This window comes from Solea senegalensis, linkage group LG11, assembly GCF_019176455.1.
Source record: "Solea senegalensis isolate Sse05_10M linkage group LG11, IFAPA_SoseM_1, whole genome shotgun sequence".
Lineage (NCBI taxonomy): Eukaryota > Metazoa > Chordata > Actinopteri > Pleuronectiformes > Soleidae > Solea > Solea senegalensis.
The window spans coordinates 1,059,745-1,077,074 of NC_058031.1; the positions used below are offsets into that span (position 1 = coordinate 1,059,745).

The 17,330-nt window shown below is 40.5% G+C and overlaps 1 protein-coding gene across 1 annotated transcript; it reads left to right on the top strand.

The window, feature by feature from the left end:
• Positions 1-618: 618 nt before the first annotated feature.
• Positions 619-17,283, top strand: sdcbp2 (syndecan binding protein (syntenin) 2). Its single transcript, XM_044038883.1, has 8 exons — positions 619-817; positions 7,221-7,272; positions 8,562-8,658; positions 10,809-10,909; positions 13,671-13,835; positions 15,066-15,241; positions 15,680-15,851; positions 17,033-17,283. The coding sequence occupies exons 2-8, from the start codon at positions 7,222-7,224 to the stop codon at positions 17,126-17,128; spliced, it is 858 nt and encodes a 285-aa protein (XP_043894818.1). The 5' UTR covers positions 619-817; position 7,221; the 3' UTR covers positions 17,129-17,283.
• The last annotated feature ends 47 nt before the right edge of the window (positions 17,284-17,330 follow it).

Below are 17,330 nucleotides of genomic sequence, written 5' to 3' on the forward strand. Positions count from 1 at the left end.
CTGGTGCTCACGAGATACTTTCTGGTGCGCACTAAAAACGTTTAGTTGTTTTTTTGTTTCCGATGTCATTTTAGGGGCTCTGTAGAGATTATTCTTTGGTACCTGGTCATTTTTATTTGATACTAAAATGTGTCGGTAACACAACAAAGTTGGTCTACACAGTGAAAAGCCCAATTTTTTAATCTACTAATCCATAGTATGAAATGATTATTGTGAGCTGCTTAACACTATTCACACATGCAGCTGTCTAACTCAGGGACACATATGGACTTGAACTCCCCACACCACTGGACTACCAAGGCTGAATCTTAACTCCTCACTTGTTTTAATACAATTACTTTTGATACTTAAGTACAGTAAATGTCATATACTTTAAGACTAATTACTCAAGTAATATTTTACAAAAAGTGACTTCAAATTCTTACCAAAGGCATTTTCTGGTCAGATACTTGTACATTTACTCAAGTATCTCCCCTTTAAGGCACTTTATGTAAGACTGTCCTATATGTTGGACTCTTACAGTTTAATGAGGGCCACTAAGGTCCAGGCTGCAAAGGCTCATGTGACCGCGAGGGGCGTGGCTTACGACGTCAACGTTGATTGACGTGGATACTGTGACTAGGAAGCCAACAGTGACATCATTTTCCAGAATTCCCCCCTCAGTCACTGCTGTCTGGACGTCGACTAAAAGACACAATCACAACAGCGAAGGCGAGGAAAAGGCGAAAAGGCACAAACGTACTGACAGGCGAACTCCGCTGTCTGCTATTCACGAGGCTTTCTACGACTGTTTGAAAAAAAAACAGCGACACTAAAGGTGAGTTGTCTTTGACCAAAGCGGCGGCTAACGGCGGCTAACGGTCTCCTCCAGGTTTCGTTTACCTAAAGAGCTAACGTTACGGCTAATGTTAGCGCTTTCTGCGCTAGTGTCGGAACTAAAACGATCTGCTTTAATATGCCTCATCTCTTTATTCATATAGTTTAGTTTTAAACAGTGTGTGTTCGTTTCACGCGTGTGTCTGTTTACGTGTCATAGTATTTATTTATTTCACTACTTCGTGAGCTAATAGCCCTCTGGTTAATTTTTAATGACGTTAGCTAACAGCGCTAATGAGACAGAATGACACAGTCACAGCTGCTATACCACTTTAAAACAACACACACACACACACACACACATATGCTTACTTAATCTTTAATATTGCAGCGTTAAACAAAGGCCTCGTGTTCTGTAATTAAGCTAAAGTGTTTTAATACCTGCGTAGTATCTTATCAAGCCCGAGTGGACTTGCTGTGTTGTTAGCGTAACAACAGCGTAACAACAACAACCTGCGTGTTTACAGGACAAAACTATGATGTTGTCTGTCTGCTAACAGTAAAATCTACGTGCACGAGCCTGTTCTGTTAAAGGGATAGTTCAGGTTGTGTAGTTGTGTGTGTGGGGTCTCGCTGTTAAACTGCCCTCTGTGGCGAGACGTTAACTGACATTTTTACTTTTACTTGAGAAAATATTACGCACCACCGTTACAACCTATGATCAAATGCAGTGGTAGAACACCAGCTACACTCACAGAATTTAGAATCTAATTTTTTGCACAGAATTTGTGATTTGTCTTCTGTATTTAACCCATCCTAATTACACACGAGTAGTGAACACAGAAATGGGGGAATGGGAGCAACAATCTTCCAGGTACAAGCCCAATTCCTTTCTTCTTGGCCATGTGCTGACCTGTTATACACCTCCCACTACCCAAACATATTTTATCCCCATATAGAGGACGTTATGACATTATTTAGCAGGCGCTTTTATCCAAAGCGACTTACAATGGAATCAGCCAGGGGTGGAGTCGAACTTGCAACCATTGTCACCATGATGTCTTTCGCACACAGGGTACCGGTCTTAACCACTGAGCCACCCCACCCCCTGGACATATCCGATATTAAAAATCCCTCAGCTGCATTCCGATAACATACCCTGGTATATACAGAAGAACAGTATTTCTGATTTTAGTTCTAAATGACTCACTCTCCCTTACCAGATTTCAACAAGAAAATCTGCATTTTTAGCTCAGGAGGTTATGTGCACATGATAAATTCATGTGGACAGGTGGCTGTGACATGTGATTCACTTGTGTCACTTAGATTAATCTGAATAAAGAATTTCTGAACTCTGAAATCACAACATGTCACGTTTTGAACATACTAATGGAGGCAGCGGTGGATGAACAGCTCTTGTGGTCTGTTAAGTAAAATGACTGATTTTCTCTAGACTTTGGTGCAGTCTACAAACTTCAATTTCCAGCCAGAAAAGGCTGTCTAGTGGCGAGATAGTTTAGATAGATATTTTATTGTCCTCATTGGGATAATAATAATGATGCTGTTTTTTATATGGCTGTTGGCAGCCATGTTATCAGTAAAGGCCAGTGTCCACATCTCAGGTTGGTTCATGGAAATGACTGCAGACACTTAGCAGCAATGCATGGCAACGCCAGTGTTGATAATATGTCAATAACTCTAACAACACTTCAAAAAACCTGAACTATCCCTTTTAGCAAATATAGTGTTAGTTCAATGAAATCAGCAGTAAGTAGGTGCGGCAAAATATAAAGACTGGTTTGTCGCTTAAGATTAGAAGGTGCAGGTTGATTATGTAAATATATAGCACCAGTACCTGTTGATACGTGATAGTGTTGTCTATCTTTTATTGTAGTAAATTTGCTTCTTGTCCCAAATTGAGGAATTTTGTGGTTTCTTCAGCAGTCCTCACACACAGTACCTCCTTTCATCGGCCAATTCTGCAATTTTTCCACTCAGTGAAATGTGGAAGCTGGAGTACATCATCCTTAATTTCTTTAATCTGTTTCCATAGCACTTATTTACATTTTCCTTTTATAAGTTCATCAACTTTTCCACCTTCTTCAAGCCTAAAAAGAAATTTGATATTTCTTGGTTGTTTATTTTTTGCTGTTTTCATTCAGGCATAAACGTGCATACAAACGGGCAAAACAGGAAATCCAACGTTTAGCATCTGAGCTCATGCAAATAATGTAAAATATTAACGTACATTAAGAGGGGGATCATTTGGATCACTTGTGTTTTGTTTTTTTTACCGTCATCAGTCCTCCTCCTCCTCCCCCGTCTTCCCACACCCTCTGTCTCTTTCCCAACCATGTCAATAGACCGGAACAAGTCTCCACCAAGGACACATTCTTGTATCTAACCAATTCGTTCAGGTTTGCTGAAGTTAGTCCGCTCTGTCCTATTTCAGTTTCTCCACAAAAGCGTTCACTTTGCTGGCTACACAAACTTTGAGGCCTCAGGAGGAGCAAAGCAGCTCGGCTGCGATATATATATTGCCGTAAAACACTTGTTTGTGCGCTCCCACGTGAAGTTTTACCATTTTTCACGTCATAGAATGTCACTTGTTCCCTACATCTGAGTTTTAGTCGCAGAAGTAACTGCGAGGATTTGAGTATGTCAGCCTTCCAATTACTATTGTTTCCAGGCTTAGTCCAAGCATGTTGGTGGGGATGATGGTGGGGGTGGGGGTTAATAAAGGGAGCAAACAAACACAGCTGAAAAGTAAACAGTAGAAGGTATTGAAATGCCCCTCTGTGTCCTCTGACACAATGCTGCACTTGTCTTTGAGGAGGACTGAGAATATCAGAATAGAGTGGCGGCTGGAGTAGCTGGGAGAGTGAGATGTCGCAGTAATGTGATTGTGGTTGGGAGAAATTCTGGTTACATAAGGGAAAACATACTGTTATAGCTTCCTGGTGTCAAATTAAATGTTTGCGTACATGCATTACGGCGGGGTTTAGTCACAAACTTTCAACCACCATATGTTGACACTACGTTGGCCCCTGAATCATGCATCAACATTGACACTATGTGAGTCCCAAACAAAACCAGAATAGAACCAAATTGAAATAAACCAAGGAGAAGCAATTTGATCTGTAACATCTGTATTTCTTGAACGATTTCAATAAGTTCATATATTTAAGGGTATGTGATATAATTTTGATGGATAGGCTGTTATCACTGCTAACGTCTTAATACTAAAGTAAATAACTAATTGTCATCAGGAATTGTAAAAAACCTTCTGTTTCTAACAACAACAACTAACATCATGAGAAAACCTGAACAAATTCATTATTATTTACACTTGTTCTGACTTACTATTTATTGCTCATAATTTTCTTAACTTATCAACTCATACAGTGAATACTGTACTTATAATGGTACACTCCTGTTCTACTCTATTGGCCTACACACTTTGCAAAACTACAATATTTCAATGTTAGTTCACTTAATTCCAGACAATATCTAGTTTTACCATGACAAGTTAACAAGTCATTTTAAAATCTATTTACCCTTTTCACTGCCGTAAAACATACGGAAAGTATTTGATCTGTCGACAAATCACTGTGTTTTGCAGACTTACTTCATGGATATAACAAACCGCTAAATACTTGAAAGACACATTTATATCATTGGGGAAAAAAGTGAATATTAGACACAATTATCTTCTGTTATTGCCTGGAAATTGCCACTATGGCGTCCCCACTGTCAAGTTTTCACCTCAATTGGCTGGAATCTGTATATATACACAGTATGTCCAGGGCTGCAATGATTGGCCAATTACTAAATGATCATGTCATGTCAGCAATTGTTTTTAAGATCTGTCTGAATTTTGTGTTCCTGCCATCCTTGTCACTTTTTCTCTTCTCCTTTCAAAGAAAGGGAATGTTTATACATGTCTTGTGATGGTGACATGGAGTTGTCACAGTGTGGTGAAGAAGGTAGCTGATGAATCAGTGACACTTAAATCCTTATCGCTTTTTCCATTATAAAGTAGATAAGTCTTATGTTTTTTTGTCTTTAGTATTTTATGGATCGATCATTCTGATACACTGGGCTGTATTTATGACTACAACAACATTTAGTACCCCTATTTATTATGGTTAATTCACTTCAACTTAGTTTGCTCTTGTGTTGCTTAAAATAGGTTTTATTTTTACTGTGGGAAAGACATTTAAAGTTTCAAGTTTAAAGGGTTTCAAGTCAAACAGATACATGGAAATTGATGTTTAAAAGAAGAGGAAGTAGAGCATTAGAGCATTGAACTGACACTGAGTTGAGGCAGAGTCAGCTGCTTTTTACACAATGAGTATATAACTTTAATGAATCACACAAGAGACACACCCGAGTTTTCTTAGGATTGTTGGTACATCCACACTTCCACATTTTCATGGAATAACATCTGATTTCATATTCTGAAAATGGTGTTAAAAAAAACAACAACCCACGATCTGCGTCATACACGTTATTAGCGTTAGTTCATCAGGCTCCAGTGGCCTAATGGCTACGACACTGGCCTCCAAGCCAGGGGTTGTTGGTTCAAGTCCCATCCTTGGTGGTTTGAAGCATGTGTGCCCCAGTGAGACTATTGTCTTTTTTAATGGGCAGCCCCCCAGTCAAGCAGAAGGGAACTGTGCGTGTAACTAGAGGATCTGGTCAAGGGCTGAGGTGCCCCTCAGCAAGGTACACAACCCCCCTTGCTCTCCGGCCGTAGATAAGTACTGCCCACTGCTCCTGTGCCTGGTTAGTGCACAGAAAGGATGGCGTAAATGCAGGGGTCAAATTCACTATCACTAACTGGTCTGTGTGCAGTTAAAACCAATTAAAATGTAAAATTAAGGAGGAGGGATTTCTGTTATGACTCTTACTGTGAGGTGAAACTGAAAGTTAGCATTCGTGGAGCTTCTTGTTCATAGCTAATAGTCAAGTCATTTACATTTGCACATGTACATGCAGTTGAACATTTTGAGGAACAAATCTGTATAACTGTGCCATTGTTTTAAAACTACTCTGTTTTTGACCACACAAACAAAAATGGAGTGAGCAGTGTATGTTCCTCAAAATCTTCAACTGCATGTACATTGTGCAAATGCAAATGTAAATGTACAACATACAGTATATGGTTTTTACTAGCTGTTTTTATTTTGTACTATGGGAGTAATGCCTGAGTGACTGTTGTCTTCAATTTCCTCTTCCTGCATCAAGCTAGTTCTTGTTTTGTTTGCTGTGATGATGAGTCTAGTTTTGGTTGGCACTTCTCTGCACTGAGAGCCATTGACTCTGCTGTCTCCTGTCTGGAAAACTCCACCCATGTTTACTTGTGCACAGGTACAGGTTTAACCACTTCTGCATTTAATTACATCAAGTTTCAACAACTCACAGCCCAGCAACAGGGAGGAAGTACAGTTGCATAACATACTTATCCTCCGTCCACAGGTTTGCTGCAACGTTCAGTCACTGCACAAATTCAGCCCAAGTGCTTTGGGGGCTTGTAAGAAAGAAAAGAATATATATAAGAATACAGGCTTAGAAGAACTGACTTAAAACACCAAAGCAAAGCATTAAAAAAACAGTAAACGCACACACAGAATGTGAATGAGTAGAGTTGCACTGAAAGTGGGATGCCAGGGTGAAGTTATGTGATGTGTTATGGCATTTTGTAAAAAGTTGTTGCCAATGCTAAATGCCTTTTTGTTTTGTTTTTTAGGCTATTTGAGCATTAGGTGATCAGCATGTTTGTGACACTGTATGTAGTCATAGCTGTGCATAAGGTTGGGCAGTAGTCAAGCAGAAGAGAAAGAAAATAAATTATACTTTAATTAGTTAGGAATGTTGAGTCAGCATTTCCAGAATTCACATATTCCAGTTAATGTCCATTGTTGATTTCACCTAACCACTGCTGTTCTAATCTAGGGACTATTGCAACTAAAGATTATTTTCAAAACTGATTCATCTGTTGATGATTATTTTCTCTGTTAATCCAAGTTGCAAAAAAATGGTGTCTTTTGGCCACAAAATGAAATCTATTCAGTTTATTGTCATTGAGGAGTAAAATAACCTGAATGTAGACGCTGAGTCTTTCATGTGAGAGCCTGTTTGTGCTTATTTATTCTCTTGGACTCAAATATTATCTGACAAATGCACCTTCAGCATTCTCCTGTTTTTGATTCTCGATAGTAAAACATCTTTGGATGCTGTGTTAATGTAAAATGCAGCCTAATGGAGTCTAAAGTTAATGGATGACAGTGGGGTAACATGAGTGTATCCTGCTGAGTGGTCTGCTGCTGAGGCAGATCTGACTGGGCTGTCGAAGCTCTCTGAAGGTCCTCCACTCACTGTTGTTTGTCTTCTCTCTTTAGGATGTCTCTGTATCCTTCTCTCGAGGACCTAAAGGTCGACAAGGTCATCAGGGTAAGTTTTTGTTGCCACTTCTTTAATAGCTGCTTTTTACTTGTGTTGTATAACGTCTCACGTGTGTAGCTGGAGCGTTAATAAAAATGTAAGTTGATGTATAATGTGAGAGAGTGTGACACATCTACTGTCACGTTATCAAAAGTGCTTTTTAAGAGGTCGACTGCTTTGAAGGTTCCTCATGCAGCTATGGGCGACTACTACTAAGTACTGCTAAGTGTAAGCTAGTTACACTCATAGGAAAGTACCACCAACAAACACGTTTTCTTATAATTTTGTACTAGCCCAACGTCCTCACTCAGTTTCGTCCTAACCTTTCTGTCGTTGCCAGGACAATACAGCACGTTAGGGTCAGGTCGGTCAAAATCCGGTAAAGGAGGCACCATTATAAATAAACTATGAACCACTTGTTGTCACCTTTTCCTCGCTCCCTACCTCAACCCTCTCAGTCACACAGTGTTTTATTTTTTAATTAAGGCGTGCAGCACAGTGCAGCCATACATGTAGACAAATACATTTTGTAAGCGGGGGCTTTTTTTGTTCAAGGTGTTCAAGACATTTGTTTGTCTCTTGTGAGAATAAGTGTCAAATTATTAAGAAAGGTTTTTCCTCTGCCCAACAAATAAATTGTGAATAATATTTCAGTTTATTTTGTCTATTTATTTAACCTCTTCCTTCACCCGTGGCGGGATGTGGAAAAAGTAACATCAGCAGCCAGAACAGTCAGACCTCCTGATAATTGTAGTGCTGTAATAACATATATATAAAGCCTAAAAATATGTAAATTAAAGGTTTCCCAAGTTTACAGCTTTCTTAGCCGCACATCACTAGCACAAATGAAACGGTTTCTAAAATGTGGGTTACGCTTAAGTTCATATATAATTCAATTTTAATTCAATTTTATTTGTATAGCGCCAATCACAACATAGACGACATAATGGAGAGAGCACAACAACAATTCACAAAATGAGCAAACACTCGGCATCAGTGGAGAGAAAACTCCGTTCGATTTTTTGAAACTTTTTCTGACAGAAATTGTTAATAGCACCTCTTATTCAGTGATGGAAGTAGAGCTGTGCTTGACAAGAATCATCAGTCATGAAGTAAATACAAAACATTCATATTTGTCTCAAGGGCTCAAAAACTCTGAAACAGTAACAGGTGTGATGTGTTTAAAACTAAAAACTAGAAGTGTGGATGGATCCAATAACATGTAAAAACTTCTTACTCATCTGTATTGTATTGATGACAACTGCCCATCCTCCACTGACTGCTGCATGTACGTGTAGGCCCAGGCCCAGATTGCCCAGGCGCCCACCGCCATGCCAGCCATCACCGAGGGAACCTACCAGCCTCAGGCTGCTATTGCTGGGATGTCAGGATCAAGTGAGTGTCATCTATACTGCGCTGTTGAGAGGAACGTCTTATTCCTCCATTACTTACACTCTGGGAAAACTTGCTCTTTAACTTTTTGCAAAAATACCTTCACAGAACCCCTCACTTATTCCCCTCTGTGTTTGTGACTTTTCATTTATGTCTCTCTCTCTCTTTGTATTTAAACTCATAGGCTTCATGTGAAAGTCTGCAAACCAGGCACTGAATTAGGCTCCAAGCAAAGAATAAGAATGGGTAAAAGATGAGCAGGGTGCCCATTAGAGTTTGGAGAAGACAACTTTTCTTCTTCTTTTTCACTCTCCGACTCGTTTCTCTTTTCTCTGCTTGGATTCAGAGTCTTTTGGGCTTTTGTTTTTACCTCAGCAGTCCAGGCCAAAGTTACTATGGAGACCAGCTCTGGCAGTCTCTGAAGGGATAGGGCATGATGAGACAGAGAGGAGGAGGAGGAGGAGGAGTTGTTGATTAAAAAGGGAGGAGGCGTGGTAAGAGGAGTACATTTTCCTGTTGGTGAGGAGAGAAAGCGAGCGTGAGGTGAGAGGAGACGACCTGGTTGACATCAGTGCCGGACCACAGCCCTCTACCATCCTCCAATGAACATTCCCCCCCACTACCATCCCTTCATCCTAGAAACTCACAGCTCAGACTGTTGCTAATTGTAGTTCCCTGACGGTGGAACAAGCTGCCACATGTTTGTCAGAGCAGTTGCCTCCTTCTCTGTCTGCTAGAGCTTCACCAGGACTCGTATGTTTTGAGAACTTGTGCCGCATATTTAAATGTGTCAAAAAGCTTTGTTTTCAATTTGGGTGACAGACATGTTCATAAAGGTTCCTTATTTAAGACGTCACGTGGTTGGAGCGCCTTTAGCTTTGATTACGGCACTCATTCACTGTGGCATTGTTTCCATAAGCTAACCTCATTCTTTGGGCACATAAAGTTGCTGAACCTAGACCTGACCAACTGCAGCAACCCCTTACCTATTTGCTTAGTTAAATCCAGGTGGTGACTTTGTTTTTTGGCCAGGCGGTGTATATTCCCCTCTCTTCTTATGATAATTTTCACTTTCACTTTCAATCTCCATCTGTTACGGTTATGTGAAAATGAATGAAATAGCTTCAATGATTCTAAAAAAAACAACTAAAATAAGACAGAAGGAGGAACAGTTATGTGTCTTTATGTGTATGAACATGAACACATGTTACACACACACACACGTATATACTGTACATATATATATATTAGGATTCTGAGATGGCTGCCACTCGGGTCAGTCGTCAAAACTCTCTGCTACATTTACTGTTTATTGCAGTTGTGTTTCACATTAAGTCATTCGTACACATAGTATTGTTCAGTTTTTATCCATGGACATGTCACTACACTGTTTCTGTGTGCAAAAGTAGCATGTAGATGTCGTTATCAACTGATATTGCTAACAATGGCTAGCCCGAGATGCGTTTGTGCCCGTGTTATTTTCCAACTTCTCGACTAGAATGACTCTCACTCTGAGTTCTGACTTTTGTAAATGCAGCGCACCACATTTGTCACTGCCTCACACAATCAGTCACACGTAAGAAACCTAGAATGATTTACATTAAATACATCTATACGTGAATGGTATATATATATGAAAGAGAAGGTGAGGAGCACAAAAATGAGGGAAAAAAACAGGTTGAGTAACAGAAATGACAAGGCTTTAACTTGAAATAAAGAAACACACATTCATTTTTTGTTTTTTATATAACTTCATTTTTGAAGTGTAGGAGTAGTGCATGATGACTCATGATCTCCCTCATTTTCAGTTGTCTTTTTTTTGGGCTGAGTTCATGTTTGGTTAAAGTGACTCCATCCATGTTCTTGTCGAAACAAGGAAAATCACTGAATAATGAGTCAATAAAACGGTTGACCCACATCTGATTACAGGAGAATAATTACAAAAGGCTTACCTAATGAATAATTATACATATGATCTTTCATCAATTCTACATTTGTATTACCATGTACACTAATGCTTAACAAGTTCTCTCTTTCTCCTCCCTCTTCTCTGACCATCTGGCTTCCATTTCCATTTCCCTACATCTGCTCCCCACAACAAATGTCTTCTCGTGGCTCACGTCCTTTTCTACCCAAATCTCCGTTTGTCCCAGGCTTGTACCCAAATCTGGAGGAGCTGGGCAGCTACATGGGCCTGGCCATCAACAGTGATGAAGTCCAGAGGAACCTGGCCCTGGTGCCCATGGCTGAAAATGTAAGGATTTTCCTACAAATTTTATGAACATTGGGCAGTTTATTTGCTCGATTGCGATCTCTGGTATAGAACCAGAAATATTAGCCACATTCTGCTTTTGTTTGATTTAATGTCAGGATTTGGTGCTCAGGAGGACACTCTGGCTTGTTTTTGTCCTCGACTGTTGACACACACCAACACAACATCACTGTTGTCTTCTCTTAATGAGCAAAGAGACTATAATGTGGACCAAGCTGTGCTTATTGCACCGCCTGCTGGATGACTTGGTGATTACTTCACATTGTTTAAAGCAGGTGTGAAGTAACGTCAGGTTTGAACTGATATCTGAAGGAGTGACAGCTGTAATAATGATGACCACAAATATATTGTATATAACCATAATGCTCTGCATGTGTCCTCTGCCTCCAAATGGACAGAAAATAAATGAGTTTAGACTGAATGAGGCTTGATCTGTCGATGTATGAAAACACAATGTTCAGTGCTTGGTTTGTGGAGAGCCACAGTTGTGACTCACCACAGGCCTGGAGCTGTGTGTGGGAGGGTGTGAGGGTGTGAGCTCTTCACTCCCCTGCACTTCTGTGTGTGTGTGTGTGTGTGTGCATCCTGCAGATGTCAAGGCTCTTGCAGGACCTGAGCTTGTCAGCTGATATTCAACCATCCGTGCTTGCAGCTTTTTATTGATACACTCATCAGTCAGTGTATTAGGTACACCATGTTAGTACAGGGTTTGACCCATTGGAACGGCCATTCATCGATTCAACAAGGTACTGGAAACATTCCTCAGAGTTTTCGGTCCATGTTTGTCAGCTGCTCATCCGTGATGCAATTCTCCTCGCCCACCACATCCCAAAGGTGCTTTGTCCATTGGATTGAGATCTGGTGACTGTGTGGAGACCATTTCAGTACAGTGGACTCTTTGTCATGTTCAAAAAACAAGCTTGAGCTGATTGCAGATTTGTAAAATGACATGCTTTCCTGCCGGAAGTAGTTCCAGCAGGAGATTATGCTGCTCAGGGGCTGAAAATATGCCAAGAAAACCCCCCCCACACCATTAGACCACTGCCACCAGTCAGAACTGACAGGGTGGATCCATGCTTTCATGTGATACTGAGAAAATAATGATAGGAAACTGTCCCCACACTTTTCTATCATTATATATTTTTATCAGGGAAACTATTTTTAACTTGTTATGTCATGTCATGACCAGTGTTTGGAATAACGCCGTTTAAAAGAACAGCGTTATTTTTTCAGTAACGGGGTAATCTAACTAATTACTTTTCCCGTCGTTACAGCGCCGTTAACGTTGCTGGACGTAAAATGCGGTGCGTTACTATGCATTGATTGAATAAACTGTGTAATCCCAATGCACCCCTGGGTCACAGCTAGTGAGGTGGCGGGTTAATAACGAGGTAAGTGATTATGATTAACCAAGGCAGAGTCACGTTTCACGCATTCCAGCATATGCGCCACACACACACACACACACACACTAGCTAAACAGAATTGATGAAGCAGCAGAGATGGCGAGTCTGGATTCCGATGTAAAGTTGGCATTTTCATTGTTTGTGGCGATAAAATCACTTCTTCAAGTTCATTGTGATCAAAGGCAAGAACGTACATGTAATGTGTACATTATGTCCCGCATCTACAAAGTTAGTTGCCAAAAACACCGATTATTGAGAGTTTGATTTATTTAATTAAGAATAAGACTACAGAGCCAAACACACTTTTTTGGTGTTTAAAAGTTTACTTTTGTTGTCTCAGGTTGAGAGAGTTTGATTTAATTTGCTAGAGTTAAATGCACTTTATATGGTGTAACTGTTTACTTTTCTTACAAAGATAATACTTGAAGTGCAGGATAAACAACTTGCCGTCTGTCGACGTGCAATAGATATAGAAAGTTATGTACAAACATCTGTCCTTTCTACTCATTTCAACTGACTTGTGAAAACTACACAAAAAAATCCAAATTCAAGACATATAGCAACTTTTTTTTTAACAGTAACGCAAATAGTTACTTTCCCTGGTAACGAGTTACTTTTATTATAGTAATTAGAGATAGTAATAGAGTAATTCAGTTACTAACTCAGTTACATTTTGGAACAAGTTGTGAGAAACTATAACTAATTACTTTTTTAAAGTAACGTTCACAACACTGGTCATGACGTGTCAATAACAATAATACACAAGTTAAACTACAGCCATTCAGCATACAGTATAGAGAACAATATCTGAAGGAACTTCAAATAAGTTTTCAGTCAATCTAAATAACATTTGATTTTCAGCAAGTCAGCTGTTCACTCGTGGTACAGATGTTCCCTTTTCTTAACAAGTCTGGATAATGGTAACTGTGGCCTGAAGGCAGTGACTCAAAAGAAGGAAAAAATGCATGACTGGGGTCTGATAAAATGTTTCTGTCAAGAGTTTTTTCAAGGTTGTACTTCACAGCAGTGGTGATTATTTTCCTGAGAGTGTGCGTGTTTGCCTCTGCTGCACTGTCAAAACATTGCTAACAAAGGCTCTGTAAAATGTTGAGTAAGTGTACCTAATAAAGTGGCTGGTTGGTGTATTCATGAATGTATTTAATTAGTTTCTTCCCTGTATAAATTAAATGATGATGGACTTTTCAAAAGCAGTTCCTGACCTCATTCATTGTTGGAGGAGGAGATTCATTTGAATCCTCTCACTTCGTATCGTTGGTTTTTAATGTTCTAATTTTTGCTTTTTTCTCCACCCTCCTCACTTTGCTGTCCCTCCTCAGCAAGTGGCACTGCCCTCCACCTCAGGTGTCGCGGGCATGCTGCGGCCCGTGACGGGGTCAGACGTCGGCATCAGGAGGGCAGAGATCCGCCCGGGGCTGCGGGAGATCATACTCTGTAAGGACCAGGACGGCAAAGTGGGACTCCGACTCAGGGCCATCGACAACGTGAGTTGGCATCCCAAACTGTTGACCGGGAACCTACATTAATTATGTAGCACAAACCAACTGTTCTTAGCACCCATTACCCTCCATGTAGACCACACCCACTTCCTTAGCTCTACCACGTAAGATCAGATCTGAGTTAATCTGCTTCATCTGATGCTGTCATTTAGTTTATTTCAGTCTCTATCTGGAGCGTCATGTGATAAAACATGTTCATACTATACAGAGCTTCAGTAGTTGATGATGCTCTTACGTGTCTAGTTTTGTCCAGGAACCAACATGATTTAGTTTTCATGGTTTCTTTGTTCTATGGAGCAAAGAAACCAGAAAATATTCACATTTAAGGAGCTGAAAAATGAGAGAACTTGCTTTAATTATTAAAAATGACACTCAAACCTTGGCTTCATCAATTATAAAAATGGGTGGCAGTTCATTTAGTAGTTGGATGATAATTGATTACTGGAGTAGTTGTTGTAGCCCTGCTGTGATGTAATTCAGAGAAGACAGTGTGATTATTTCACAATAACTTCTTTGGAACACAGAAAATACGGGAAACATGTCAGCAGGACTTGGATGACTCATGGCTGTGGAAAGTATGACCTGGCCATTACTTCCTCCTGCCATTCAGTTAATTACTACTAGAACCTATCCAGCTTTTGTAAAACACTCTGGTAAAAGAGCTGTTTTTCTTAGACAATTATAGTAACTTGTTAAAGTTAGCAGCTCAAATTTCTCTGAACTTTTCAACTTCTTAAATGTGAGTATGTTCTGGTTTCTTTGCTCCATAGAACAAAGACATCTTTATACCTGAAATAATTTGGTTAGTGGACAAAACAAAATACATCAAGATGATGAATTGATTCTGTAAACAATGGTTAGTTGCAATGTTCCTATGTTTGATGCATTTTAGTGACGGGTTCGAGCGCCTGAGTAGAGCGGAGTCCAAACATCTCAGACCAGTTTCCATCCTGGTCTTTCTGAGACGCTTTGGAAGCAACTGCAGTTAATAATTCAGTTGCACTAAAAGAGTGGGCAGGAGCTGGCAAATACATTAGATAACAGTGTATTGTTAATGGATGTATTTTTGAAATGAGACTCTCAGTCTGCAGTAAACACACAAACCAAAGAAGAGATAATGCCATTCCAAGTCCTCAAAACACACCATGAAAAACTCCATGTTGTGTTTTCCTGCCCGTGTTAAATGTGGTTATCTGTTTCCTCTTCCTGTCACAGGGAGTGTTCATTCAGCTGGTGCAGGCCAACTCCCCCGCGTCGCTGGCCGGCCTGCGTTTCGGGGACCAGGTCCTTCAGATCAACAGTCAGAACTGTGCCGGCTGGAGCGTCGACAAGGCCCACAAGGCCCTGAAGGTGGCAGCTGAGACCCGCATCGAGCTTGTGGTCCGGGACAGGTGAGGACTGACGAGCAGGACGTTACACTGTGTCCTGTTTGTTTTTTTCATTCAGTCATTTGATCTTTGTTGCTTTAGGACAATGTACAGTTACCATGGTTACGCAGTTGCAGTGGTTGTGGTGGCTTTAGTCAATGTGTGGCCCCCTCTGCTGGATACTCAGCGCACAAACACAATCAAATACACTGAAAAAAGAAAATGGTTGTCAAACCTTTTAAGACTTTATTTGGTAATACCAACATGAATCGAGTTAAGTCAAACTAAACTTAGTAAGTTATATGAAGGCAACTTGAACTTAATTAATTTAGGTTTTAAGTTTGTCAGACATGTATTTCAGTGCAGTTTCTTCTTGTATCGTCTCGGCTACGATGGATCTCTAATCCTTTGTCTTTGTGTGTGTGTGTGTGTGTGTGTGTGTGTGCGTGTGCGTGTGCGCAGGCCATTTCAGCGCACCATCACTATGCACAAAGACAGCTCAGGCCACGTGGGCTTCATCTACAAGTCCGGCAAAATCACCTCGCTGGTCAAGGACGGCTCCGCTGCTCGCAACGGCCTCGTGACCGATCACTACATCTGTGAAATCAACGGGCAGAACGTCATCGGACTCAAGGTCAGACACTTGTTTTGTTAGTATAAACTGTTTATGTGTCGGAGCAGAGGCGTGCGACTCTCATACGATGTTTGGTGGCTGATTTTTAAGTTTGCGGCAGGACGACTGCACTCATATCAGCAGAACAAATGTAAGTGCAGAAAACTCTAAGTCCCTAGTGTTCAAATGTGAAGTGTTTTGTACGTAACAGCTGCAGTTTGTTTTCCTTTGGCGCTGTTAGTCATGTAGTTCCTGTTTTCCCTGGGACGAGTATCTAGTCTGAAAGTTTTCTCCTTTGGTTTGATGCACTTTTTAGAACGTCACATACTTCATGCTTCAGTAATCAAATGTACTGTAGATAAGGGGACACATCGCTGCACAGAAAATCTACTGGCAACCAGCTGTGACGTCGTTGTTTTGAAGCCTCCAGAATCTTGATTTTGCCTAAAGTTCACCCAGGCTCCTCCCAGCTGTCAATCACACTGGTGTCCACGATGTGCCGTACTCACAATCATCTCTTTCCCTCTAAATGGGATCAAATGTACAAAATCACCATTAACTCCTCAGGAAAACGTTTAGTGATGTTATAAATCTAGCGAGAAGCTCATTTTCCCATAGAATTCCATTCAAATGTTGTTCTTTTTTTTCAACCAGTCGCCCCCCGGTGGCTTTTAAATGAATTGCCTTCAGAAAGGGAACCAGGAAGACTGTGGTCTGTGATAAAATTACAGGGTGCTGCCATCTTGTGGTGGTGACGGGGTTTTGGAGCCATAGTTGGTGCATTGTTGATCACTGCTGCAGAGGCAGATTATAATCCAAATCTTGCTGATTCACATGTGCGATCTGTTAATTATGATGATTCATTCAAATCAAACATAATATCAGAAAACACAAAAACACACACGTCACACAAATGTGTGATGTAGGTGATGTTTAATGACCTGATGTAAATAAAGTCGATCCTCTAACAAACAGCAGGTTTGTGTTAGATTTACTTCATTTCACACGACAATATTTATTGTTATTATTCAAGAACCCATTTTTAGGGAAAAATCAGTAATGTTTTACCTCGTCAAACCTCAGTGCTCAACACACTGGAGAAAAACTGCCTCACAAATCCTTGTATTTAATGGCAACATTTGAATGAGTGAATGAATTGTTGGTACAAAAGTTGCTGACGTGTCACTGTCTGAACATTGCAGGATTCTCAGATCAAGGATATTCTGAGCACCTCTCCGACCGCCATGACCATCACCATCATGCCCAAGTTCATCTACGAACACATGATCAAGAGGTGACGACAGCTCAGTCCACTTCCACTGTCACACTCTTACTTCACTGTTTGAATTCAAACGTCACCCAATGACCTTTAAATATACGAGTATCATTCTAAACTAAGATAAACAAATGCACAGAGGAGTTTTTTCAGGGACAGTTGTGGTTGAATGAGGTGCAGGCTGACCCCCTGACCCCCTGACACCCTGACACCCTGACCCCCTG